The sequence below is a fragment of the Melospiza georgiana genome, chromosome 12 (assembly GCF_028018845.1).
Source record: "Melospiza georgiana isolate bMelGeo1 chromosome 12, bMelGeo1.pri, whole genome shotgun sequence".
NCBI classification, from domain to species: Eukaryota; Metazoa; Chordata; class Aves; order Passeriformes; family Passerellidae; genus Melospiza; species Melospiza georgiana.
Window position 1 is genome coordinate 7,455,897 of NC_080441.1, and position 26,795 is coordinate 7,482,691.

At 49.1% G+C, this 26,795-nt stretch overlaps 2 protein-coding genes across 6 annotated transcripts in view; both read left to right on the plus strand.

The window, feature by feature from the left end:
• The first annotated feature begins 9,857 nt into the window (after window positions 1-9,857).
• On the plus strand, window positions 9,858-10,485 carry LOC131088687 (alanine and glycine-rich protein-like). The gene is made up of 2 exons (XM_058032934.1): window positions 9,858-10,071; window positions 10,121-10,485. The coding sequence occupies exons 1-2, from the start codon at window positions 9,858-9,860 to the stop codon at window positions 10,483-10,485; spliced, it is 579 nt and encodes a 192-aa protein (XP_057888917.1).
• Window positions 9,894-26,795, plus strand: part of MBNL3 (muscleblind like splicing regulator 3) — a 91,718-nt gene continuing 74,816 nt past the window's right edge. For 3 of the 5 annotated variants that reach the window (XR_009115159.1, XM_058032980.1, XM_058032983.1), the window contains exon 1: window positions 9,894-9,977. The gene's annotated coding sequence lies outside the window, so the exon portion shown is untranslated. Of the gene's footprint in view, window positions 9,978-10,164; window positions 10,220-11,204; window positions 11,406-26,795 lie in introns of those variants that run through there. The other 2 variants (XM_058032982.1, XM_058032981.1) reach the window with 2 other exon arrangements.

Sequence of the window (26,795 nt, forward strand, 5' to 3'; positions counted from 1 at the left end):
TGACGCTGCAAGTCCCCAAAAGCCCTGTCACTGAGGTAAATAAATCCAGCAGCAGCCACTGGATAACTACCTGGGAAGGCTTTCCAGGGTTGCAGCTGAGCCCTGGCACAGATTTGGATGCACAGCTCAGTGGGTGGGATGCACACACGGTCACGTTTGAGGGTCAGGGCTTGGAGCTGAGGTGCTGCAAGGAGTGGCAATCCTTGCTGGCCTCTCCTGCTCTCCCACAGTGATTAGTGCACCTTTTATAAGTCATGGAAAAAGAAATATTAGCTGAGTAATACTTAAACAAAGCCTCTGTGTGTTTGGGGACGGTGGGGAGTGTGCAGGCTGGGCTACCAAGAGCAGATTTAGAGCAGCTTTTAATTTCTGATGAAGTCTGTCACACACTTCTGCTTGGAGCAGTGACCCTGGAGGAAGAAATGAGAACCCATTTGGGAAAGGGTGATAGCTCCATAGATCATCATATCCTGAGTCCCCCAATGACCCAGGGAGGTTTGCTTCAACCTAAGATGGAGATATAATCCCAAAGTGATCTGCAATGCACAGCAGACACAGTGTCTCTCAGTGCTGAGCTCTGCAGGGAACGGCTCCAGGGGGATGGTGCTGGTTGCATTTGGAGACAATTCAGAGGGACACACCAGGGACAGAACATGTCCAGGTTCCTCTGCATGCTGGACATTGTCAGGAAACAATTTTTCTGCTTTTCAGATGCCTCTCAGGCTCTCCAAAGGCACAGCTGAGCACTGAGGGGCAGAGTTGTGTCCTGTGTGCTGTTCCTGACCATTGTACCTGGTTTTATTTAGAAAAAAAAAAGGCAGCAAGGCTGGCAGAAGCCATTCTTTGTGATATGATGCAGCAACTGAAAGGAGAAACCCCGCTTTTTATGGCTCTCAAGGAAAGGCTTCCCATTTAGCCCAGGAGTAGCAGCTGTTCTCCCAGTTTACAACACACAAACAGACGGCATTGTTTTCTGATTTGCCTTTTTTATTACAGCTGATATTGGATGGATAGCTAGCAAAAAAACCACAAACAAACAAACAAACAAAAATCCAGCAGGGGAAGACCGGCCCAGCTGGTTCACTGTATGGCATTGGGAGCTGTAGGAGCCCAGCACATCTCTTCCAGGCAAACACCACCCAGGTACACCCATGATCAGTGTTGCTCTCTCTGGGTGCATGGGAAAAGGGTCTCCTTAGGGTGGGTGGGGCAGTGAGAGGTGGTCCTGGGGGCTTTCTTGTATATGGGATGTATGCAAAAGCTGGCAAGATCCAGCCTGTAAGGGTGGCTCTGCAGCCTGTTGGGAGCACTGCAGTCAAAAGGGACTTTTCTCCCGCAATTCATCAAACACAATTGCATTAATGTGAGGGAGCAGAGCACTGAGTAGGCAGGGGCCATTTTAACAATGCGGTGATGTCTTTTTTTATTTATTTATTTCACCAAGATCGCACCTGCAAATGGCTGAACAGATTTCCGTGAGTCAGGCTCCCCCGTGTCAGGTGCTCGGCGGGTATTGCTGCCTGGGCTGATCTTTGTGCAGGCAGCGCTGGATTTTTGTTACAGCTTCCTCAAGCTCATCTGCCCTCCCGGCTGCTCTCAGGGTGCAGCCGAGCAAAGGCGCTTCTGCCAAGGCTTGCCAGGCCGGCCGCTCGGCAGGGCTCTGCTGCGCCTCGGGGTGACTCGAACGCTCCTTAATTGGCAGCAGCTCTTCCCCTGGCTGCAGGCAGAGGCTGTGCCAGCAGCTCGCTGCTTCCTCCAGCATCGCTGGCTGATTACAGCTTGACTCAGCCTCGCAGCGCTCCTCTCCTTCCCTTCGGAGCCTCTCCCGGGAGCCCGGGGTTCTGGCAGGCGCTTCCTCGGTGCACGGTGTCTCTGGGGACCCGGGTTCGCTCACCGGCGCTGCCTCACATGTGCCCAAACTGGCTGCAGCTCCAGCCGTGGAGGGAGAGCAGCGAGCGCCAGCAGCCAGTGAGTCAGTGCGCTCCCATGGTATTTGCTAGGCTTGGGTGGGGTTCTTCAGAAATGCCAGTTCGCTTCCAAAGGAACATAAATCACCACATTTATACAAGCTTCAGTTCCACAGATCCCTGTTTAGCAGTCGGGATGGGGTTTACGGTTAATTAAAAAAACAAAAAAGAAGAGGGCATGTGAAAGCAAGACCCAAATGTCTTTAATAATTATCCCAAGAGCGAAAACTTTCACTCCTCTTTCGGATGATGACAAACACTGGGGAGCAGCCGCCCCCGGAAACTCGGGCCCCTCCTGCTCCATCCCTTTGAAGCTCGGTTTCCTTCCCCTCGGCGGAGCGGGGACGTGACTGGGGACAGAGTGTTCATCGCTCGCTGGCACTCGGGCCCTCTGCTGCTCCTGCAGCCGCCCGTGTCCTCCTGCAGAGCAGCTCCTCCCGGGCTGCTCGGGACAGCGGCGAACGGGGCTGCTGCAGCCTTTGCTGGCTTTGGAGAAGGGATCCCTCCTTCCCCTTCTTGCCGGGCTCTGCTCATCTCTCATGGGGGATTTGTGTGGGCCAGGGGGCACAAGAACGCTGCCTTGCTGGAGGAAGGGAGCAAGCACTTTCTGTGGGTAATCCACCATAACAGTCAGCATAGAAAAGCTCCCAAACCCTTTTATTTAAAACGACTGGACCTCCCTTATCTGCTCCACAAATCGAGAGCATCTTTTCCTGCCCTCTTGTCGCTGGTCCAAGTCAATTGATTGAAAGCCTGGGTGCCTGATGGCTGGGGTCTCGTTTCTGCGTGCACCTGATGCTCGCAGCCACCCACAGCCCATTGCCTCCTTTGTGAGCCTTGTTCCCCTCCTGTGTTTCTGCCTTTGACGTTACCTTCTTTCTCTTGCAAGTCCAAAGAACAAAGCTGTCCTCCCCACGCGCTCAGGCACTCCTTCTTTTCCTAACTGAGCTCTGCAGTGCAGAGTTATTAATAAAAAATCACAACGTCATGTACAGCCCGCACCATCACATCTGTCAATGTCACCACCACGCAAGATTGTGTGTTTTTTCCACCTTTTAATGTTTCTTTGCTGCAGAGGTTGTTTAAAAGGAGGAGGAAAGCTGAGAATTCCCTCCCTACCTGCCAGAAGAAGTGAGTGATGATTTCAGTTAGAGGTGTGGCAGTTTGATGTCATCGTTTGTGGTTATTAAAAACTGTTATTTGAGAATATTCAGCTGCTAAAAATAAAAGTATTCTAATAGTCTACAATGATTTATCTTATCAAAGGTGTCAAAATGATCCTGGTTTGTCAACCTCTTATGTAAAATGTCAATTTCTAAGAGGTGCTCATGGCCTGTGTATCTGCTCACTCCTTGGTAACACATTTAAGGTTAATACTCAGCAGTGGCCATTAAAATCAGCTTCTGCTTGAGTGGGGTTAGGTTTTGAAGACTTATTTTCAGCATTTTCCATAGTCAGTAGAATCCATACAGAAGTGCAGGAATACAATGTCCCAGCAAATGCTGGGTTTCACTGCCATGAGGGTGAGTGATGTGCGAAGCAGCTTGGGAGCCAAGGCCCCTCTGCCCTGACACATTGAGGAATTCAGGACAAAACCTTCTGAAGAAAATGCTGCAGCAAAAAAATACAACACGGCAGAAGGCAGATTTTATGGTGGGGATCTTTCTGTGTTTTCCCTTTGCAGCACAGGTGGGATCTCTAATGAGTAATCACACTCCCCATAGCAGTGTTTGGCTCACTCCATTGATCATCTTGTAGCAAGAAAAGGAATTGGCTTGTGGCTTTCTTGGTACCCCAGAGGATTCACAATCCTGCAGGACTGTGGAGCAGGGGAAGGTGTCACAACATCAGCCTGAAGCACCAAGTTCCTCCAGCATGGGCTGCGGGGACCATGGGTGTCACGGCCCCACAAGGGGATCTGCAGGTGAGTGTGAGTGTGACACTGTCCCAGAGAGCCACTGAGCCTTCATCAGCCCCCTTGGCACAAACACTTCTGGAGCAGTGCTGTTTTCTGTCTGCATGGCACTGCCACTGGGGTGCAGCTCTGCAATCTTTCTGCTCAGCACTGGGGTTCCTTCCTGTTCCACGCCCCTGGGCAGCTGTGGGTGCAGCAGTGGGGCTGTGGCAGAGCACAGGCAGGGCTCTTGCCATCGATGGCTCCTGGGGAGGTGGCACAGGACCTAAATGGGTTTGTTGAGAGCAAGCCAAAGCTGGAATTAGAGTGTGGCTGCTGTGTCCATGGGGAGAGTGAGAGCAGGCCCAGACCAATTCAGTGTGCAGGCAAACAGCTGCCAGGAGGGCTTGGTGGAGCCAAGGGGCGATGGAGAGAGGGCTACTCTAGGACTGGAAAACCCATCAAGTCCTCCTTGTTCTCTGGTACGTGAGGCTGCCTGGGAGTCTCATAATTTGCAGGTTTAAAATCTTGTGGACTTCAGGGAAGAAGGTGGAAACTGCTGTGGGCTAGGCAGGAGGTAGATCTCTTTGAGCTGTAAAAATCCCTGACTGCCTTGTGCCAGCTCGTGTGAGTGGCCATTTACTTCCCAGCTGGAGAGCTGCACAGTGAGGGAGGGGGAAGGAAATCCCACTCTGTGCTAGAATTGTTTTGGTGTAGAGTATCAGGGATATTTCTTCCTCTGTTGTTACAACTACCTTACACCACGTGTCACTTTCTGCTGTTTTATTTTGCAATAAGAGCAAAATGTCACTTGCTTTTGCAACCTGTACGTGCCATGGGGCATAACGTGGGAAGAACATTGAATATCCCTGTTCCTTCTGCTATCCATGGGCTGTTCACAAAACCACATTAATATCCCTTCCCTCCAGACACCTGCCAGAGACATGAACTTCTCCTGCTTTGTAATTCCTGCCCAGGAGGTTTGGGACACAGATGAGAAGCCATAGACTAGGAGGCCCCAGTCTGGTCCTCTCTGGCTTCTTCCCCTTCCCTGGGGCAGTCCCCAGCAGAGAAGCTCGGGATATTCCTGTTTTCTCCTCTCTGGGTCACCCAGCTGGGCCTCTGACTGCTCACAGAGCTGAGTGCACAACCCAGCTGAGTACCCAGCACTGGATGCAGCCCCTCTGCATCCACCAGCTGAGCCACCTGCCCAAATGTTGCCACTTAGTGCAAATTCCAGCCCAAGTTTCCCAAGCATGGACGCAGCCAGGCTGCCTGGAATGGATGCTGAGAGCAGATCTCACACTGATGCAGTGTGCAAAGCACCACAAACCTGCCCTGTGCCAAATATGGGATGTGGCATGAGTCAAAGTGAGGGACACCAGGAAATAATAGACTTCACATGAAGGAGAGCAATAATTAGCAGCTGTAAATCACCTTTCATCTCCAGATCACAGAGGCGTCTCAAGCACTAATTAGCACAGCCTTGCAGCATCCCTGCCCCATAACTAGCACGGGGCAATGGTTATTCCTCTGCTGGCACGCAGCCACGTGTCCTTGCAGGCACCAGCAAGAGGGAACTGGCTTGCAAGGTTGGTCCTGTTCCACTTCTCACAGCCGGGCTGGAGGTTCCTGGGCACCTGTGCCAAGGCTCTGCTGTGTGCCCCAAGCCAGTGCAGGTTTGGTGTCTGCTTCCACAGCAGGTAAGTGAAGATGGGCCAGGGGGAGCAGAGCACGCTTGGGATCCAACCCATTTCTGCTTTGGGTTCTATCTGATATTTTCTGTGTGGAAATCCCTGCTTAACTCAAAGAAAACAAGTGCAAGGTAAGCTCCTCCAGGAGCAAAAGTCTCCCTTAACAGCATTTTAAATAAGTATGGCAGGGAAGTTTACAATCTCCTAAAGTTTTCATAAATACACATGTGTATATATTTAAATACGAATATTTACAAAATATTTTCAAAAAAAATCTAGAGTTCTTTAACCTTGGTAGTTATCTCTGTAATGTTGGGAAGACACACCCAAAACACTTGTTAACTCGGGCATGAAGCAGAGAAGACAGGTTTGTAAGGATCTGTATGTGGAGTTGTTCATATTTTTTGGGAAGTACACAGAAGCCTGGCCAGCCCCAGCCTCAATCTCCTGCTTCTCTGAGTGGAGTCATCTATTGTGGGTAAAATGAAATATGCTTTTCTTGGAAGAATTTAAATGTGAGAAAGCGGCACACTCAGGAAATTTCCCAGTTAGCTGTAGGTGAACCAGACCCATCTTCCTTCCCCCTGGGCTGGTTACCTACAGCACACCAGCAGCACCCCAGTGCCTGAAGGACACAGCATGAGCCTCTGGGTTGCAAAACTTGTCTATTTTGAGTTTGCAGTGAGCAAAATGAAGCAGAAGTTACTGGGCTTCATGTGGGAATTGAAATGTAAGACTGTGAAATATGGGAGAGGGGAATCAGACTGGTTAGTCTCTCTCTGCATTTGAAATGCCTATGAATATTGTTGAGATAGTGCGTGTGATCGTTTTGCATGGCTGAAAATAGCTCTGCAAGGTGCCGGGTGGCAGTGCAAGCCAGCCCTTGGCATCACACAGCTCCCAGCAGCGCTTCATTGTCACACCAGGAGCTTTGCTGTACAAAGAAAGCACAACTGGAGTCTGCTGCATTGTCCATGCTACAAGGAGGTAAATTAAAGGCTAGAGAGATTTTAATTTGCTCCAGGACATAAAGAACGTTGGGGCAGAAGTGAGACCTGCGAGCCCTAGCTGAGAGTCCCTTGCCCTGACTTCTGAAAGATGTGGGATCCATTTCCTTCGTTAAAAATAACCTTGTTTATAACCTCTCTTTCATGATTCAGCTTTTCTGCAGTCATCAACTGATCGCCATCAAAGCAGGGCAGCATCAGATTTCAGGAGGAAGATGCAGTAGGCTGTTGCAGCTGAGGCGTGCTCCCTGCAAAGGGCAGTTTGATGGAGGAAATGAGGGATGCCTTGTCAAAGGGCTGCTCTTTTTGGAGAGGAGCTCTGCTCTCTGAAATCGCTGTGCCAAATCTGCCTGGAGCTCCTGCTGTGCAAATCCCCACCCATGGCTTCTGCCCTGCCAGAAACACCAGTGCCTCATCACCATGAACTGGCCCCGTGCAGGCCCAAAGCTACAGACAAACGTGGTTTTCCTGGTTCCTCTCCTCCTTCTTGCCTGTAGGTCAGAGCATCAGACATGCGCTGCTCTGCATGCGGCGACCTGCGGCCCTACCAGTGGCACAGCTACCAGTTCCACATTTAAAGCAAGACTCATTGCCAAGAAAAATCTCCTAGAAAGTCCCACACCCCCACTTTTTTATTCCTTGCACTCTGGTGTGACGTGTCTCTCAGGCAGCACAGCTCCCCAGGCTTCTAATGACCATGTTGTGAGGGTTTGCTAACTGCTGCATTATGTTGCCTGCAAAAATCAGGCTACACAGCTGCAGTCCTCATCCTGTTCAGCAGACTGGGAAGCAGAGGCACGGAATGGAAAGGACCATCCCTTTCCAAAACCTTCTGGTGGTTTTTGGCTAGCTCTGGATTAAGTTGCCATGCTCAGATGGGTCAGCGACTGCTGGTCCAAGTGGCGTTCCCATGGACACACAAATAATCAGTAGCAAACACCCAAGCAGAAGCCAAACCCTTGAGACACAATGCTGTGGTACAAATTTGTGCTCATCCTTAATTTTTTTAGGAGCTAATCCTTTGTCCTTGAAGGAAGAGGAATTTTCTATAAATGTGGTATTTTTTTACACCTCATTGTGTGTTTAATGTTTAACAATGGGATCATTATGGTTTTATTAGCAGCGTGTAACGCTTTGTCATCTTCAACTGACTTTGCAAACATTAACTAATTGATCTCAACTATGAATCAGTGGTGGTAACTAGGAAGGGAGGTGAAGTGGTCTGCTGGTGCTCGCTGGGGAAGTGGTTGTCAGAGCAGGGCACAGAAAGCAGGGCTCACATTTTGCTGCTCAGACCACGAACACGACAGCTTTATTAGTGTTATTTCCATTAGTGCTGCTGTCAGGGAGGGCTACTCTGTGTGCAATAAACAACCCTCAGCTGCTTCTCTCTGCCTCTGGTTGAGTTCATGCTCGACAAAATGTCACCAAACCCCAAAAAATGCTGAATTAAGGAAAACACCACAAAAAAAGTGACTGACTTTGTTTTCCTCGGTGATCCAGTGGTTGCCGGGTGTTTTCCGCTCACCCTAACAAAATGCGTAATTCAATTATCTATATTTGTGGGAATTAGATGCTAAAGTCAGAAAGGAGCAGGGCTGCTTGCAGCCAGAGCTTGAGAGGTTTTTAAGGGCCACATCGGCAGAGACTGGCTGGAAGCATCCTGAAGCCGGCTGCCAGGAAATTAGCTCCTCGTTTGCAGTATGCAGAACATGTACGGCGGCTTCATGATTTACTCGCTCATCTGCTTCACATTGCGCCTACTCTCCCTCGCGACTGTCCTGGCGTACGCAATCTTGTGTTGCAAAACAGGAGTGAAAATGAGCACTGCAGCGTGGAGGAGCCGCGCCGCTGCCCAGGTGAGGGTGGCCGAGCCCGGCAGGGACACGGCCCCTCGGGGGGATGGAGTGACAGCAGCTTCGGCGATGGGAGCATGTGGTGCGGATTTGAGGGCAAATGAGATGTGTTTGGGGATGTGGTGATGGCCTGGGGACAGCGGGGATATGGCCCCTCAGTGAGGGGGGTGCAGTGATGGATTTGGACATAAGGATGGGGAGGTGCTGGTGGCTTTGGGGACAGCAGGAACAGAGAGGGAAGGTGTAGTAGTGGCCTTGGGAACAGCAGGGATATGGTGGGGACATGAAAGAGTGGCTTTAGGGACAGAGGGTACAGAGTGGGAAGGCATGATGGTGACTTTGGGTACAGTGGGGACACCGTGGGGGCATATGATGGTGGCTTTGGGGACAGAGAAGGCGGAGCAGGATGGTGTAATGGTGGCTTTGGCAATAGAGGGGACACAGTGGGGGGTATGTGATGGTGACTTTGGGACAGCGGGGACACAATGGGGGGGATGATGGCTTTGTGAACCGTGGGGATGCAGCCCCTCAGCGGGTGGATGTGATGGTGACTTTGGGGACAGTGGGGACACACAAGATGGTGTGATGGTGGCTTTGGGGGCAGAGATGACACAGCAGGGATATGTGAAGGTGGTTTGGGGACAGTAGGGATTCAGCCCCTCACCAAGGGGCTGTGGCAGTGGCTTTGGGGACTGAGGGTACACAGTGGGAAGGTATCATGGTGGCTTTGTGGACAGTGGGAGTATAGCTCCTTAGAGGGTGGATGTGATGGTGTTTCTGGGGACAGTGGGGACACAACAAGAAGGTGTGATGGCAGTTTTGAAGACAGCAGAGACACAGTGGGGACATGTGATAGTGACTTTGGGAACAGTGTGGATACAGTCGGAATGTATGATGGTGGCTTTGGGGACAGAGGGGACACAGCAGGAATACATGATGACAATGTGGGGACAGTAGGGATGCAGCCTCTCAGTGGGGGGGGTGTCACAGTGGTTTTGGCGACAGCGGAGCCCCAGCAAGGAGGTGAGATGGTGGCTTCAGGGATACAGGGGACATGCCAGGGAGGTGCGATGGTGGCCTTGGGGACGGCGTGGACGCGCCAGGGAGCTGTGATGACAGCTGGGGGTGGAGGAGACACGGCCGGGAGGTATGGCGGTGCCTTGGGGACAGTGGCGGTGCAGCCGCTCAGCAGGTGGCGGCGGCTTTGGGGACAGGTGGGCTCGGTGCGGGAGCGCGGTGGCTCCGTGCACAGGGCCGGGCAGAGGTGCGGGTGCCGGGGGGTGCCGGGGCAGATGCGCGGACACCGCGGCGGGAGCGGCGGCCCCGGGCGCGTCCCGCGGGTCCCGGCGGGGCGGGGGTCGCGGGGCGGTTGCCATGGCAGCAGCCGGGCGGCGCGCGCGGCCGGCGGGGCGCGGCGCGGCGCGGCCCCGGAGCGTACCATGTGCGCCCGGCGGCGGGAGGCGGCGGCGGAGGGGCCACGACGGCGGCGGCTGCTGCTGCTGCCCTGCTGCTATAGCTCCGCCGCGGCGGGCCCGGCGACCAGGAGCCGCTGCGTCAATGTAACGGCGGGGACGGGGGGCGGAGGGGACGGGGAGGACGAGGGGGGACGCTGGGTGGCATTTCCACGCCGCGCGTGGCCGGGGGGAGAGGGGGGTGAGGGGGGCGGAGGGCGGGCGGGAGGCGTTAAAATGGCGGCGCGCAGGCGGCCCCCGCGCTAAACCGGCCCCCGTGGCTCGCCCCGCGCCGCCGCGCGTGGCACGGAGCGGCCGCCGCTGCCTGCGAGCGCCGCCGCCGCTGCGAGGTAAGGCCAGGGCGGCCGCGGGGCGCTCGGTGCCCCCCCGAGCCGTGGGTGCCCGGGGACGGGGGGCGCGCTCCGGGGAGGGGGCGCGGCGGCGGCGGCTGGTTCTGGTCCCGGTCCCGGTCCCGCGGGCGGCTGTCCCGGGAGCAGCGCAGGCGGGCTGGCCGCGGGTGCTGGCGCGGCTCCGCATCGCTCCTTTGTCTGGCGGCGGCGGGCCCGGGCTCCGCTCCGCTCCGGCGGGCGGCTGCGGAGGGCGGCTGGCGCGGTAGGAGCGTGGCGGGGGCGGCGTTCTGTTCTTTAATAGGAAAAAAAAAAATCACAAAGCCCACACCAGAACTAATTTTTGCAGCCGAAAGTGTTGCAGGCGCTGCCGTACCCCCGGACTCCTGGCAGCGTGGCAAAGCCCTGCTCGGAGTAGCGGGAAGCGGAGTTTTAGTTCTGGAAAAGCAGCCCAAACTCTCCGGAGGGCTCCGGCCGCCGCAGCGGCGAGAGAGGGGCCGGAGGGGAGGGGGGATTTTTTCTTTCCTTTTTTTTTTTTTTTTTTTTTTTTTTTTTTTTTGACTCTTATGAAGACATGCGCATTTGTTCATTCTTGCCACCGCACTGGAATCTGCCTAGAAACAAAGAACACAGCCTGGCGAAGTTAATGCTGGCTCCCGAAGTGTCTGGCTTTTTTTTTTTTTCCCCTTTCTTTTTCTTTTCCTTCATTTACTTGTGCCATCGGTAAAAGCCCCGAGATGTTTCCTTCAATTATTCCCATGTGCCTGCTGATGGAAACGCACACCCTCCCCGCCTCTCCCCTTGGCCCCCCTCGCCCCTAGCAGGCCAGGTTACGCATTTTGAAAAGTGCAGCCATGATAGACAGAGCAAGTTCTCTCTCCCATTTTGCCCCGGCCCCGCGGTGTGACAGCTCGCAGGAGGTGTGCCTTCTCACCGGGAGCCACCCCCTTGCTGAATCATCGCCCAGCCATGGCCGGACAGCTCGTCCGCCCGGGCAGCGGAGCGTTCCCCGGCCGAGCATGAGGCGCTGGCGGAGCTGACGCGAGGCGCAGACCTGTTAACATTCGGCTCAGGCGCGGGCGAGCGAGGCACAAACCTTCCTGTTTCATGGCAGCGGGAGCCGCGGATGCAGCTTTGAGCTCAAAGGCAAGACGTGCGCTGCTGTAAGGAATGCCCACTGCCTTTTGAGGTAGTGAAAGTCCGGCTGCCTGGTCCTGCAGCTTTTGCCTCTGAGAAACTCCCCTCTTGCTCAGATAGGCTCCGTGTGCGATCTGCAGCGGGCTCGGGGAGTGATGTGCGAATTCGTGGTGTTGTGGCTCGTAGCTGTAATCCCGTATTGCGTTTGCATAGAGAAGTGTATGAACAGTAGTGTCGTGTCTGTGCTATTTGCCTAAAACTAGTTTATTCTGCACTGATGGAAGTCATTGCCTTTGTTACTGCAAGGAAATAATGACTTAATCTTTATGGGGCTTGGGGTGCGAGTGTGTTAGATGCTGAGGTGTTGCGAGATATCCCTGCCTCCATTCAAAGGTTGCCAAAAAGTAAGAGAGTAAGAGGTGGGATGAGCAATTTTCAGCTGGGGTGTATCAGGCAAGACTAAATTGCAGCAGTTGTTGGACATGTAACATGATCCTGTAATTAGAGTGAGGTTATAGTCTATACCATGTTGAAACTCGGGTGTCTGCGCTAGATCAGTCTGAATTAAGCTAGTTATTCTGGGATTATACAGAAGCAGAAGTAATGCAGTTAAAGTTTCCACAGAGCAGCTTCCATGGGGTTGCAGAGATGTTTTCCCCCTATGGGTCCTCCTTGTGGGCGTTTTGCTGTTAAGGTAATTGTGGAGGCTGCAATGGTGCTGCTTTCTAGGTTGGAGAAAGGCCTTACATGGCACAGTCCTGCTCCTTGGAGCTTAATTTACTAAGGAACATCCAAATCATGTATCTCGGTCTTGGGAGGGAGGAAAATCCTGAATGGGGGACTTGGGGGTTCAGCTTTGTGCAGAAGTGAAGGACTTAAAGGACTGTAATTTGGTCTTAAAACTTCCCTGCCCCCATTACTCTCCATACCCCAAGAAAGATGAGTGGTAGCAAGTCTGGTGGAGAGCCTGCAGACTGTGGTGTTTTCAGTGCTCCTGCCAGTGGGGCAGGATCTTCCTGGGGTGGTTTCAGGCTGCTCTGGTTTGCTGTGGGGTTGTTCTGGTGTGGAGCTGCACAGGCAGACCTGGGGGCTGTGCAGGGTACAGTGTGTGGGCACCAGCTCTGCTCACGGGTGCTGATTTCCCCTGGTGTGTGTGTGTATATATAGACATGGCACATATTTAAACGAAGTCATTTTAAAGTAGAGATGGCCCAGAAAAGTTTTGAGAACTATTTCAGTGTTTTGAGTATTTCTTTTTCAAAGACAATGGACTGTGCTGAAGCTTCAGGTAATGTGGGATGTGGTGACAGCAGGAGGAGCAGTCTACTTTGGGCTCACTTGGCCTTCCTAAGAGCAGCTGAATTTTATGTGTGCACCTGGTTCAGCTTGTTTACAGCTGTGTGGCTGCTGCAGATCTGGTGCTGCCTTATGGGCCTTTTGGGAAGTGTTGGCAGGGGCCCAAAGCAGACCTGGTGGTCAGCAAGGAAATTAGCTCCACAGTGCTGTAAATTGTCCTGCTCAGCCTCCTGCAGCATGTGGCCAGGTCAGCAGAACTCAGGGTGCCACATCCTTTCCACTGCTGTGAGGGACCCACATGGGGGAAGAGGGAGTGCATCTGAATCTGCCATTCCTCCCTCCAGTGCTGGACCATGTGCTGCAGGAAGGTTACTCACAGTAGGGGTGCTGGGCAGTTGTCCCTCTGAGATGTTGAATCCACACAGAGGATTTTATAGTGGTTTTTGTGCCCAGTTCCACATCAATGGGGGTCTTCTCTGCCCTCTTATTCTGTGTTAGGGAATGACTGGCATAAGCCTTAGACGTTATTCTTAGAATTTTACAGACCTAGAAATTTTCTCCTGGGCTTGTCCCATCTTGGCAAGAGGAATATGTGGAGCTTAGAATTTTGCACTTATGATGCTATCACATGTGAAGTTTTGAGGGGTTGTTCTGTTTAAGGGAATCTCAAAGTGCAACTCAAAAACTTGTGACTGCAGAGAGAGAGGATGGCTTTCTTGCTTTTTGCAGCATAGCTTGCAAATCAATTTTGAAGCTGGTGCTGTTCTACAAGTGGTCCTGCTTCTGGCCTTTTCCTCCAGCCTCTTTTGTCCGTGTAATTTAAGAATAATCTTGCAGAATAGCAAGGAAAAAAGGATGCTCATTTTAGCCATCACTCAGCTTCTCCATGTGGCCACAGAAATGGTTGTGTTGGCACAAGGACTTGGGGGACCCAGGCAGGACAGGAGGAGGCCGGGCCATGGCAGAACTGCATTGCTAATGTCTGGATTTTCCTAAAGGCACAAGTGAAACCACGGCTGGCCTGGTCACCAGTGCCTGCAGCTCAGTCAGCAGCCTGAAAGCAAATAAAAATTCTCTTTGTGGCTAATGCAGGCACACGTGAAGATGATGAATCTACAGCTGGGATTTGGTGACTGATGCCCACAGCAGGACACCCCTCCTGTGCTGGTGGTTACAACTTGGCTTTGTTGGTGGAGTGAACCATTGCCTGACTCAGATGTGTTGGGAAAGAGTATGGAGCATTCATAGGAGCAAGCTTTTTGGACCATGAACATACTAGAAGTCACATGTGGAGACTGAGTATAAAAACATGAGGCTGCTCACTGAGAGGGAGGCTGAGCACTGCAAAGCACAGTTTGGTTAGATCTCAATATTCAAAGGTAGTCATAGGAGTGGTGGCTCTCTTGGTGGGCTTTGAGAACAGTGCAGACATCCAACCAAAGAACTGCCACGTCAGACAGACATGGCATCTTGCATTTCCATTGCCCAGCTCCAGCCTCCTAGCAGCCATCAGGAAAATGTGAGAAAAATCTTCTGCAAAATGCTAGAAAATCTTGGTTGGGGAGCGACTGCAGCCTGGAAGCAGGGAAGAGAGGATGTCTTTATTGAACAGTGTGTGTGTTTGCTCTTAAAATCCCTTAAAAGCTCTGAAGCTCAAGCTTGCTTGATTTGCTGTGTTTGCCATATGTAATATTTCAGTGAGAAGTTTCAATTCAGCGTGGCTGAGTTGATGCAGGAGTTCCTTTTTAGGTGGTAGGGATCCACTTACCCATGTGTAATGTACTGGTTTGCTTTTTAGACTGGTTTTTGGAGGCGGGGGGACTGTGAGCTTCTTTTTAGTTCCAGACCTCTGGGCAGTGCATGCATCCATCTCTAGGGCAGTGCTCAGGTTCTAATTTGTCATATGATTTAGGCAAACTGGTCTCGAAATTCAGTCTTTAAGCTGGAGCATTTATAATAAAACATTTTGTAATTCTCTGTTGACCTCTAATACAACACCACGGGTTTCCCAGGCTTTCCATCTGTGTCTGCTGCTGAAATGGAATTCCTTATTGTGCCCCCTAAGTATAGAAATTGTATAAATGGATCCTTTTAGTTTGTTTTCTCCAGATTTCCATGTGTGCAAAGTGCTGCCCCTGGATAGATGATTTACCTGAATTTGTGCTTGTGATGCTTTTGCAGTTCTTCACCTCTTCCCTGCTAAGCTGTGCAGTGCATGTTGTTCTTTTAAAAGGTGTGCATCCTCCCCTTTTTCCATGCCATCTTCCAGGAAGGATTGTCTACCCAGAGCGATGTTATCGTCTCCCATTTTAAATGGTGTCAGCAGATATTTGTTTTTTCCCTTCTCTCATTTTGATGCTAAGTACTCACCATGGGAATGAGTCGTCTTGTATTATTCACATGGAGCAAATCTGTGGCTTGGCCTGCAAATTATAAGGCCCTGCTGAGTGAGGGTGAGGGCTTTGGGAGCCCAAGTAGAGGTGCCAGGATCTGTTTGCTTAGGGTTTTTTTTTTTTGTAAAAGCACGTAGGCCGATAGCGAGCTGAAAAAGCAGTGGCCTTCTGAGCCGGGTATTTTATGTCTGAGGGCTTCTGAATGCATAAAATCAGAGAGAATGTGTCTGTGTAATCCGATCTGCTCTTGAAAGCCTTGTGGAGGGCTGCATGCTGCAGACATAAGCTGTGTCAATAAGAACTCTATTCATCCTCGGAAAACAGCCTCGTGATCAGGTTTGATTGGCAGGCTTCCTAAGGGAGGGCCTTTTTTTGAGAAAGAGCTCTGATTTTTTGGCGGTACTTCTGACTGCCTTTTCGGACTCCCACTTATTGTTCTTTCCTCGGCATGATAAACTTGGATATTTTTGCTGGGGCAGAGGGAGGAGGATTTCATGTAGCACTGTAACAGGAGTGTGGGGTGAGTTTCCTTCCTTGCAGTGCAGCTCCTCTGCCAAAGCTGTATTTATGAGCACGAAGGTGAGGGATTTAAAAGAATATGAGGCAGGACTGGAGGTCACTGTGTGCAGGAGAGTGTGCCATACCCTTGTGCGTGCTCAGGGTACTGTCTTGCAGAACAGTGGCACAAAGCACCCATCCTTGTAAAAGTCTTGGATGGTAATGCACAAAATGTGTGGTTGTGCATGCTTATGTGTGTTTTCCCCCCTTGGTTCTGCAGATGTCTGTGTTATGCAGAAATGTTGTTGGATAAAATTCTGCTTTTGGTAATGCTGTCATAAATCTGCTGTGAAGGCAGTGTTGTACTAATGGCTGTAATTTGCTGGTTGCTATTAAATATATATATATTTTTTAAAAATCACGCAGGGCAAAAATCTAATTCTGCTTTATGAAGTATTCTACACCTGGCATGTAATCTTTTAAAATCTTGTAGAAAAAATCTTCTTGAGCTGATAAAAATTATACTTATGAGATTTGCTGAAAGCAGAATGTTAGTCAGAATACCAGGTTCTGAGCTGCTGTTCAGTGTGTAGCATTTGTGTAAATGGCATTTTCTGCTGCATTACGTATGTGATATTAAGTGTTTGCTCTGCTGAGGTCTTAAAGCCATTCTCTTTAGCACTGAGTTACTGGCTTTAACCAAAGAGATAATGGACTTTCAGTTTTGCATGTTTCTATTTTTTTTCCAAGTCCTTTGGTCTATGTGTCACTTTTTTTAAAGCTTCATGTCCTTTGTCAAGTGATGATTTGAAAATTAGCTCATCTGTATGTCTTTCTGGGTTATTCCTGTAGCTGCAAATGAAAGCTTTAAAATATAATTAGAATGTAATATGCACGAGCTCAAAAAAAAAAAAAAAAAAGAAATAATGCAAAGCTATTATTTAAGAGAAATGCAATTATGTTTTGAGCCAATTGAGGCTTGACTTAATTTCTCAGGGTTTGTTGGTGATGATGTACTAAAACCAAAATTAACTCTTGAAATATGCCTGTCCTGAGTCAGGAATTTGTCAGGAAAATGTAGAGCCACTGAAAGAAGAGGAATCTCCTTGCAGGGGAGCCTGTTCCTGTGCAGCTTGCAAATGGATGCAGCATTTGGGGTGATTCCTGCAGTTCCATTTTCCTGGCTCTTCCCAGCTGAATCCCCTTCAGTAATGGCCTGATCTTGCCTACAACAGCTTTAGTAACAAACTGTTTGAGGTGGGATTGGCCCCTGAGCAAACAGTGTGCAGCTCTTGGCAGCCATGGGCAGGGCGAGGGTGGGCAGGAAGCACTGGCTGCTGCTCCTCTCAGTGTGGGGAGGCCACAGCTGGGTGATTTGTTTTTACTTCCTGTTCCCAATCTGTTTGGGTCAAAAGAAGCGGTGTTTTTCCATATTAAGATGTTTGGCTTCGTTCTGCTAGGCAGCAATAAATTTTACACCGTGCACAACGTGTTTCTTATATTTCAGAGGCACTTCATTGCTGCCTTTGACTTTTAATTTGGATGGTGGAACCTTTATTAGCGCTTTCTTTGTTGCACGACCTGCTTTTCAAGGAAAACAGAAAGCTTTTTCTTTTGTCTCCTTTCCCTCTGTTTTGGAAAGAGCCTTTGAAATATCTCACAGGTCTGTAGCTGAGCAGAGGGAGGGAGCTGGGCAGGTCTGTCTGCCATGCCTGGTTCCTCAGCAGGCTTGCAGGGAGGTGGGTGCACCTCAGCCTGCTTCTCTTCTCTCCTGGAGTTAATTGGGATGTGCTTGGATTTAATTCATTAGTGCTCCTGAAGCGTTTGGTAATGTTTTGGTGGAAGGTTCTGGGGCTGTGTGGTGGTGAGGTGTGGTTGTGCAATGCAGGTCTGTGATGCTGGGAGGAGCCTGTGTGGGTTGATGGACCAGTTGTTAAAGTGGTCCTAAAGGCTGGAATGGTGAGCTGTAAAACATCCCCGTGTCACTGATGGGAAATCCTGCCTGGTAAAGGACAAGCTCTGAGCCATGGCTGACTGCTGGGAGCTGTTCTTCAGAGCACCAGGTTAGTCCACAGCATGCAAAATGCTGCTACAGGCCATTTCCACATGATGGAGAGGAAAGAATCAGGCTCTTTAGGCTCTTCCCTGGTTGGGCAGCAGAGTTGTTTGGGTTTCTCTCACCAAAATCTGGTTAAAACTCTTAATCAATGCTGGTCACTCTTCCTAAGTTGCTCAGTTGTAGGATCTCCTACTCTGGAGCAGCAAGTCAGGATGGATAAATCTTTTTATGGCCATACGAGGTGTCAGTGGGCTCCTTTATAGTCTGAACATTTTTATATAAATAGTAATAAGCAGTGCTGGCCCAGGGGGGCTTGTATTGCATTCAGATACTTTTCAGTGAAGTTATTTTTGAAATACAAAAAAGAAACAGCAGCACAGAAATGAAACAGTAGCAGGGTTACAGTGGTTTATCCTCCTTTCTCTTAAGCCTCCAGATGCTGGAGTTGTGTCCGACTGAGGAAGTCAGAGTGCAGAGGTGTTTTGTGAAACCTCCATGCCCTCAGACTGCCCAGGTTTTGGCACTGCCATCTCCACCACGTGTTTGCACTTGAATCCTGGATCCTCAAACATACACCTCCATTCCGTGTACTCTGCTTGTTCCAAGTCCATCACTGATGAATTTGCCTTGACTAATTACTCAGTGAAGCACTTGGTGTGACAGCCCCAGTGCCCTTCGTTAAGCAGAGCCTCGGTAACGAGCTCAGGCTGGCACTGTCCCAAGTGCCCAGGCGTGGTCTGGCTAATGAAGCAGCACCTTTCACAAGGTGCCTGAGGAAGCTGCACTTCAGGTCATGTAAATAAGGAAACCAGAGTGGGCTGCTCTCCTGCAGGATGATCAGGGAGCCCCTTCCCTCCTGCATCTCCTCAGTGAGGTGACACCTCCCCTGCTGCCTCTGGGTGCAACCAGCCTCTCCCCCCTGCTCACGAGTGCAGGCCGGTTATCCCCACTCCTCCCCATGCCTGCCCTGCATGTTCCCTTGGACTGTCTGCCCAGGGCACCTCTCTTGGGTGGCTCCCTCATGGGATTGAGCACCTTCATAATGATTCTCAGGGACATTCAGGCAGAGCAGTGGGTTGAGTAGCTGTGATCCACATTTATTCTGAGACTGTGGAGATGAATATGGCATGTAGGGCGGATTCTGCATGAGGTTTTATGAACCTTGCTGAAGGGGAAGACCTGCTGGGTTGGGGACTTTCCAGCTCTGGTGACTGTGTTGTAATATGACTCATTCAGTAGCTGATGCTCAGGTACCAAGGTTGGAATGAGGGTGCTGTTGCCAAATGCCAAATTCATTCTGTGCCCTGTGTTAGATGGAAGGTTGTCCTTCTGACAAGACCTTGAGATCTATTAATAAGGTACAGGGAAGCTTCTCATGTGTTTAATAACAGATTTATTTATTTTCTGTGCAGTGCCACCCACTTGTTTTTCTGAAGATACTGGATTTCTAAATTCAGCCCAGGTGCAGAGACTGTTGTAGGTGCCCCTGGCTGGGTGGTGACACCATTTTGCATGCCAGCTTACATGATAAAGCTTTCCCCTAGGTCTTGGAACGTCTTGTGGGGAATGTGTGGATTTGGGACCAGAGGGGGAAACCTCTTGACAATGGGACATGGCCAAGGCTTGAGCTCCCAGGCTGTGCCCAGTGCTCTTGGCTTCATGTGTGCCACGAGGAGCTAAGCCTGCTCCTTCACACACTTCAGATGCTTTTTGGCACTGAAAGGTGTGTTCTTTCCTCACTGCTGCTCTCCTCTTTCCTCTGCTTTGCCATGAATGCTTGTCATGGCTGAGGGAGAGGGCAGGAATGATACCTGGCCAATGCAGCCTGTGCTTGGGTGAGCTGGAAAAGGTGGTGAAAGCAGAGCTGGAGGATGCCCAGTGCTGCAGGACAGCATCTGCATGGGTGAGGTGAGTCAGTCTCTAGCAGCCTTTTGCAAGGTGCTGGGTTTTTTGGTTCAGTAAAACACTCTAATAATTATGTACTGATTTAATTAAAAAATGCTTAGAGCATCCATTGCATAAGGCCATGAGCTAAGGCAGGTGCCTTTTAGCAGCAGTAATTCCCTTTTTGAAACAAAAGAACTGGACAGTAGAGTTGGACTGATCCCATGCAGTGGCAGTTCACCATACAGAACATTTCACACAACTGCCCACTGATTCTGGTTTGTGTTGGCTTGATTTCCCAATGTAGGGACCAGGAGAGCAAGTGGAGAATGCCACAATCCAGCCAAACATGCCAGATTTGGGACTGACTGGCAGTGATTTGCAGGTTTTTACATGAGGTTTCCTTTCTCTCAGGAAAATTCAAACACTTGTGAGACGCGTTTTTAGCGCAGTCATTCGTGGTGTTCAGCAGCAAACACGTGACTGGTGGCTGGCTTGTCTGATGGCTTTCTCTTGAGCATCCTCAGATACTTCTGTCAATGTCATGATGACTGGGGAGAGAGGGATTTTAGAGTTGAACTGGAACTTAAATTTCAAAAGGAGTTTTTTCTCATGAAAATAAATCTGTTTGGCTTTGCTGCTCTTATTGTGCTTCATCTTCAGTTTGCTGGTGCTGGCTGTAAAACCATTAAATTCTTAGTGGGGTGGTGCAGAGCAGTGTCTTCAGTTTGAATCTGAACATTAGTGAGGAGCAACTGGAATTTAAAATCAAGTTTTGGTGACCAGCAACAGACACTTTTTTGTTGGTCCCATGTGCCTGTGACACGTGCTGGTGTTGGGGCATGTTCCACACTGGTGAGTGCCAGCTCCCTCTCCCTGGCACAGCCCAGGGCTGAGCACCACTTGTTCTGTCTGCAGGAGTGACACTGCTACAGCACAAGTGAGACTTTCCCCTTGCCTGTTAATAGGCAAAGAACCCATTAGGATTGCAGAAACATCTTCAGAGATTTATGCAGCAATTGTAAGCATCCTATCCTATTTTTTTTTAGGTTGAAGTAATGCTACAAATACTGCTTTTTATAAAACTCCTAATAGAACAAAACTGTCAAGGGGGAGAAGTCCACTGTGGTGATTATTGTCCAAATATAATAACTTTGTGATAGGCAGAAAGTGAGTCTGACTACAAATGGGAGTGATTCTGGGAGAAAGGTAAAAAACCTTAATATTCTGAATGATAGAAGAATGAATTTAAATTCATTTAATGTCAGTAATCTTTGTATTATTAACCATAATCTGCTTCTGAGAAGCATACAGACATGGCTTCTTTTTTTTCCCCAGCTCTCTGTAGAACTGCATTAATAAGAACAGAGTGTTTCTCCTGACCTCTGCCTTTATACTTTGAGCTCCCAAGGGCACACATTTTTCTCCTGTATTTTTGGACAGCATCTGCAGGTAGTGAAAGCTGCCACAAATAAACAGCAAATCTGAGATTGTGTTACCATCATCCCAGATCATTTAGCAAGGGGTTAATCCTGCAAGATGCTTACAGGAGAGTGAAACAAGGGCTGCAATCTGGTGTCCTTTTGTGGGTGGTTTTAGGATGGTCTTGAACCTGTGTGTTGCCAAAGAGGTTCTCAGGAGGGAACTGAAAGAATGAGAGGGTGCAGGCTGCTGTAGTTTTGAATACACAACTTTCTGGATGGTTACAAGAGAGGGGGTGCAAATGCAATGGTATTGATGAATTGGATGCAGTATTGTTAGCTGGATTGTGGAGGTGAGGAGGCAAGACTGGCTTTAGGATTGTTGTTTGGAGCTTTCAGTGTGGGGAAGGAGTGCTGTGGCACATCAGACATCTTTGGGTGGGAGGTTATCATGATCAGCCTCGTGCATTCCCCTCCTCTGAGGGAGAGAGCTGCTGCACGCGAGCTCAGCTCTCTGTAGGAATGTGATGTTGCTCATCCTGGAGATCCAGGCAACCAAAACCAGGGAGAGAGAGAATTAAAACGTGAGATCTGCTTGCTTATGACCTGAATCCCCTAATCACAGCCCCATGTAAGTGAAGGTCTTAGGCTGGGTTGAGTAGAGGGCATCTCCACCCAAGGAAATGTACATCCACTCTCTACATCACAGAATTGGAGCTTACTCCTGATGCAAAGCAGTTAAAGAACCTTAAACCTTGCCTTAAACCAGACCTGTGACATTGCCTCCCCTGTGGCAGGCACATAGTGAGGGCATGGTGAAGAGAGGTGTGTGCTACCTGAGCTCCCTGTCCTCAGGACACCTACCCTGGGTGCCAGGAAATGGATCCTGGTGAGTCCATGCCTTTGCAACTGGTCCTTCAGTTCATGGCCTGGATTAAAGCCTTAATTGTAGATAAATGTTGTGATGCTACTTACTGGGGAGTGCCATTGAGGCAGTTCATGCAACAGGGTGGCCACTTTCACTGACCCTGTAATTTCCTTTTGGCTGTGGCTTTTTCTCCTAGGGTATCCCACTAATGCCAAGCCCATGGTAATCCCATGGTGTTCAGTTTATTCCATGTTGTAACACTGCAGCCAGTGATGTAAGACTTGCTGGGGTTTTTTTTCATGTATGTAGCTAAACTGAAAAATCAATTTAAAAATATAGGAAAGGAATTTCTTCCATTTTAAGCAGCATCAGCAAAGAAAAATAAAAGAAAAAAGAATTGTCAGCACATTTTTGGCATAGAGGTGAAGAGAAGATCATATTTTTATGGAAAGATTTGTTTATTTATTCGATGAGAGGTAGAGATGTTTCAGCTGAGGGATGGAGGAAAAAAGAAAAGGAAAAACAAGGAGGAAATCTAATGCTCTTTGCCTTTTGTAAAGAAATGCTTCAGTTTTTTCTTTTGAAGCAGTCTGGAAATTCAGGTTAGTCACTGTAAAGCTGAATAAATAATTTGTCTGAAAAGCACTGCCTAGCTTGCACACATAGCAGGTAGAAAAATTAAAATATCTCATGAAAGGACTTGAAAAGCACCTTTGGCTCAAATCTGTGGTACTGTAAACTGAGGGAGAACTCTGATTTTTCTGTTACCTGAGGATCTGGCTTTTGGTTTTAATCTCTTCTTCTCTCCCTCCCCTCCTCCTCCCACAATATGAAAGGTGTGTTTGTATGGAGGATTTCTTGCAGCACATAGTCAAGGACTGTTTCAGAGTTCAGACAATTTGATCCAAAGGCTCTTCCTAGCCTTGATGGAGTTTTGCTTTTACAGCTCCTGTGAATTAGGAGAGTATTGGTTCAGCATCGTGTCAGCTACAGATAATTGGGGTTTCGAGCATCGCCCACAAACACTTAACAAAGCACTGTGCAGATGTTTTTGAGACCTAAAAAACCTGCCTTGTTGCCTGAAGGTGGAATCCACAGCTAGCTGCCTTCTTGGAATAAGCAGATAACAAATTAGCTACTAATACCTTATTTGTGGTTTGATATTCCCACTGCTGCTACTGATATTATGTGAGGGTTTTGGGTCGCCAGGTGGAGTGCAGGAGCTGGATCCCACTCAGTGCTGATACCCTGTTTGTGTGGTGTGTTTGGGCAAGACAGGACGAGCTGTTGTCCATCCATCTCTAGCCTGTGCCTCCTGCATGTTGGCCACATGGGGTGGGGACAGCAGGGACCAGGTGTCCCCACCTGCTCTTGGACTATAGCACTGCAGCAGGTCACTGAGCTGTGGTACCTGGCTGAAGTCCTTTGTGTTCAGCTGGTGTCCTGAGTTCTGTTTCTGACAAAAGATGAACAAGTGCTCAAGGCCAGGTTGGACAGGGCTTTGAGCAACCTGTTTTATTGGAAGGTATTCCTGCCCATGACAGAGGCATTGGGAATAAATGATTTTTTTTTCATTCTAACCTTTAGATGGAGCTGGATATACCAAACTTGGCAATGGTTTCAGTGTGAGGCCAGAGCTGCTTCTGAGGAAACTTTGGGGACCATTGATTTAAGGTTCATGTCCCATTGGGTGACCTCTAGGGTAAGGATTCAGCTTTCAGAAAGTACTGTGTGTTTTGTTTTTGTAAGAAACAAAAACAACACAGAAAGTACTGTGTTGCTTTTTGGCTTTTGAACATGTGTGGTTTTAAGAACAATCAGTTCTGAGGGAGCCTCCTGTCAATAATGGTTGGTATTTGTGTAGGGTGATCAAAAGAGTCTCTGCAGGCTGAAGGGGAGAGAGCACAGACAGGCCCACGTTGGAGTCACTGTGTGTTCCCTGTGCCCTTAAGGTGTAGGATTAAGTTTGCAGAAAAGGAACGAGGTCAGGTCTAGACCAAGAAGTAGACTCTGGAGCCCAGCCAGGAGTGTAAGGTTTTTTCCCTGTAACAGCATCCTAGATGTGGCAGTTGTGTTGACTTAGCCGAAATGAGGCTGACATCTGTAGGTCAGGGCTGATTAAAAGGGAAGGAGGGTGGAGAATAGCTCTGCAGAGTAAAGAGGATTTAAAGATAACAGTGGAGGGAGATGTGTGGCCCTTCTTTGCAGAATTTGGGTTGGCCGTGGGAATCTGGCTGTGCCTGGGAGCAGGGACCTCCTGGTCCCTGTGTTCTCTGTGGCTGCTGCTCCAGTTCATGGGAGTCTTCTGACTGAGTCTGACTTTTTGGATACAAGTTTGACTTAAGCTTTCCTCTTCTGCTGTTCAAGGGAAGCCTCCCACACAAACCTTTGGCTTGGTGTAAAACCCTGCTGTGATGACAACACCCAGCCCTCACTTTGTTGTGTTGGAGGGTTAAGTGTCTGGGTCTCCTGCTTGGTGCAGATGAAAGGTGCTCTGTTGCTGAGCTGTGCTGTATGCTGGAGCATTATGTGCTGGAAGCTGCTTCAGAAAATGTTTCTGTGCTCCTTTTGACCTCCATTGTGTCTTGCCCAAATTCAGTTGTGCAGGTAGCTGAGGATGTTGGAGGCTGTCTCTTTTTTGAGAGAGGAGGAAAGAGGAGGGTGATGGCACTTCAGAAGCACTAACCCCATACTTTGGTAGAACATATTGCATATTTTGTACAATATTGCATATTGCATATATTGTGCCCAAAATTCTGCTTCATGATCATTAGCTGCTGCTTGCACATTAAGGATGTTGCTCTCACAAGTGCTCTGACACCAGGGATCTCTGTCCTTTGGGATGGGTGAGGTGACACAGCAAAAGTAGTATGGAGGAACATGCCACCTTCAGGGTCAGGAATGTGATTTATCTCTACTTCTTGCCCAGAGACCTTCAGGAGCTGGTCTGCTGTTCTCATTTTTTTCCACAATGATTCCTTTCAGAAAAAATGGCTGATTTGATTAGATGAACACTTCTGTGGTATAAATCAGAAAGGAAGAGGGTGCTTAGCTTCTTTCTGTAGCAGGAGTTTTAGTTTCCAAATGAAAAAACTTTCTTAGCATGGTAAAAATAGAGAATTACTTTATGGGGAAAGTACTTGCTTCCCTCCTGGCTCTGCTGGGCAGCTTTCAGCTGGGAGGAAGTGGGGAAATTACCCTCAGCTCCCTTGGACCACAACCAGTCCTAGTGGTTTTCCAGTGAAGTAACTAGAGTTACACCAGAGCTGTGCTTTTGTTCTTCAAAGTTAAGGGATAAATGACTCCCTTGAAAATGAAAACTGAATTTTAAATCCTGTCAGGCATGATATCCCCTCCCTGTAGGACCTGCAACCCATGTGGCACTGCACCATGAAGCACAGGCCATGTTGGATGGTGAGATTCATCATGTTGGGGTGCTCAGTCCAGCTAAGCAGCATGGATAGCATGATCACCACTCACATCAGTCAGTTAGTAACTTTTATATTTGGAGAAATAACTGCATAAGCAGTAGTGGCCTCACATAGAATTCTGGGCCTCTCTGTCGGGATACAGGCACCTATTTGATAATTTTGTAGAAAATAAATTATCTTGGCCTTTATTCTGGTCCCTAAATTCATTTTCAACTGTGACAAGAGCCAGGATTTAAGCGTGGGTTTCCCCAAGTAAAATGCAGTTAATTAGCCCACTCCATCATGCAGCCTTCTCAGTTAACAAAGGCAGTACACTCAGCCAGACAGCTCTTGCTCACAAGTGATGCTCACCTTTTGTGTGGCAGAGTGTGCTTGCTCAGAGCCTGGAGTCCTTGTTTGCATCCCTTTTCAGCAGTGCTTCTTAACCCCTCTGTGCAGCCCCATTGTAGTGCTGCCTGTCTCCAGTTGAGAGCCTGCTGGCACCAGGATGTGTTGAAGTTTGAAGGATGGTTTGTGTTACTGGTAGGGCTGTGGAGCTTTATCAAGGTCAGAGACTGCTGCAGGGTAAAGGGGAAGAGGGTTTCTACCCCAAGGAGCTTGTAGCCCTCAGGGTGATGTGACATTAGTGTTATTAGCTGTAAATTGGGAATGGGGTTCAAACAGAATTGGGGGGCAAAGTGAGACAGTTAAACCAGCTTGGTTTCTGAGTTGGAAGAAGGATGTATGATCCATTGTCTGGGGTCCTGGCTGGCTGTTCTCACCAGGGCAGATCTCCTCACACTGATAAGCTGGAGCTCAGCACCAAATGCTGCTGTGATGGATCAGGTGTGGGGAAATAAACCAGCAAGGTTGCTGGGGGACTCTGCTGCACTGCTTCTGGCAATCAGGAGATGTGTTAGAAATTTCTGTTTGTCATCTCCCCACTGATTTGGGTTCAGAGGCTGGGGTGAGGCAGGGTGCTTCCTGAGCACTGCAGGTTGTTGCCAAGTTTTCTTAAATGGCCACTGACCTGAAGGAAGATCACTTAATTCTGTTCTTCTGCAAAGGAGTTGCTTGGGCTAAATGTTAAGAACTTTGAGTTTTCAGTATCATGATATTGTACAGATAGTTTCAAAATACTATTTTTCTTCCTTGTGTGAATATCTAAATTTGACTGTTGTACCTGCAGTGTTACAAAATTTAGTAAACTGGGGAGAGGGACAATCCTTAGTTTAGGTGTAACTATTGGCTGTAGTCTGTAAAAATGTGTCTGCAATTTAAAAAACATAGGGAATTATTTTCAGATCCTGTAATCTATTTAAATGCAGGCTCTTCAGTATTTGGCTGCTTCCTGAGGACTGCACTCACTGATACTGTAATCCAGAGCCTGTGTGTGCAGGCAGTGCCATGTGGTTGAATGCAATCCTTGCACAAAAAATCATCTGTATGTAGATACTAGAATGTGAACAGTGGTGTCTGTGTGAGTGGATAGCAGGTCACGACCCCCTGAAAATAGAAACATATTGATGTTGTAAGCAAAAGCTGTGGAGCATGTTTTCCTTGAAAATTGTTATTCAATGTTGTTCTTGCTGTCTTTTGAATTAAACATACTG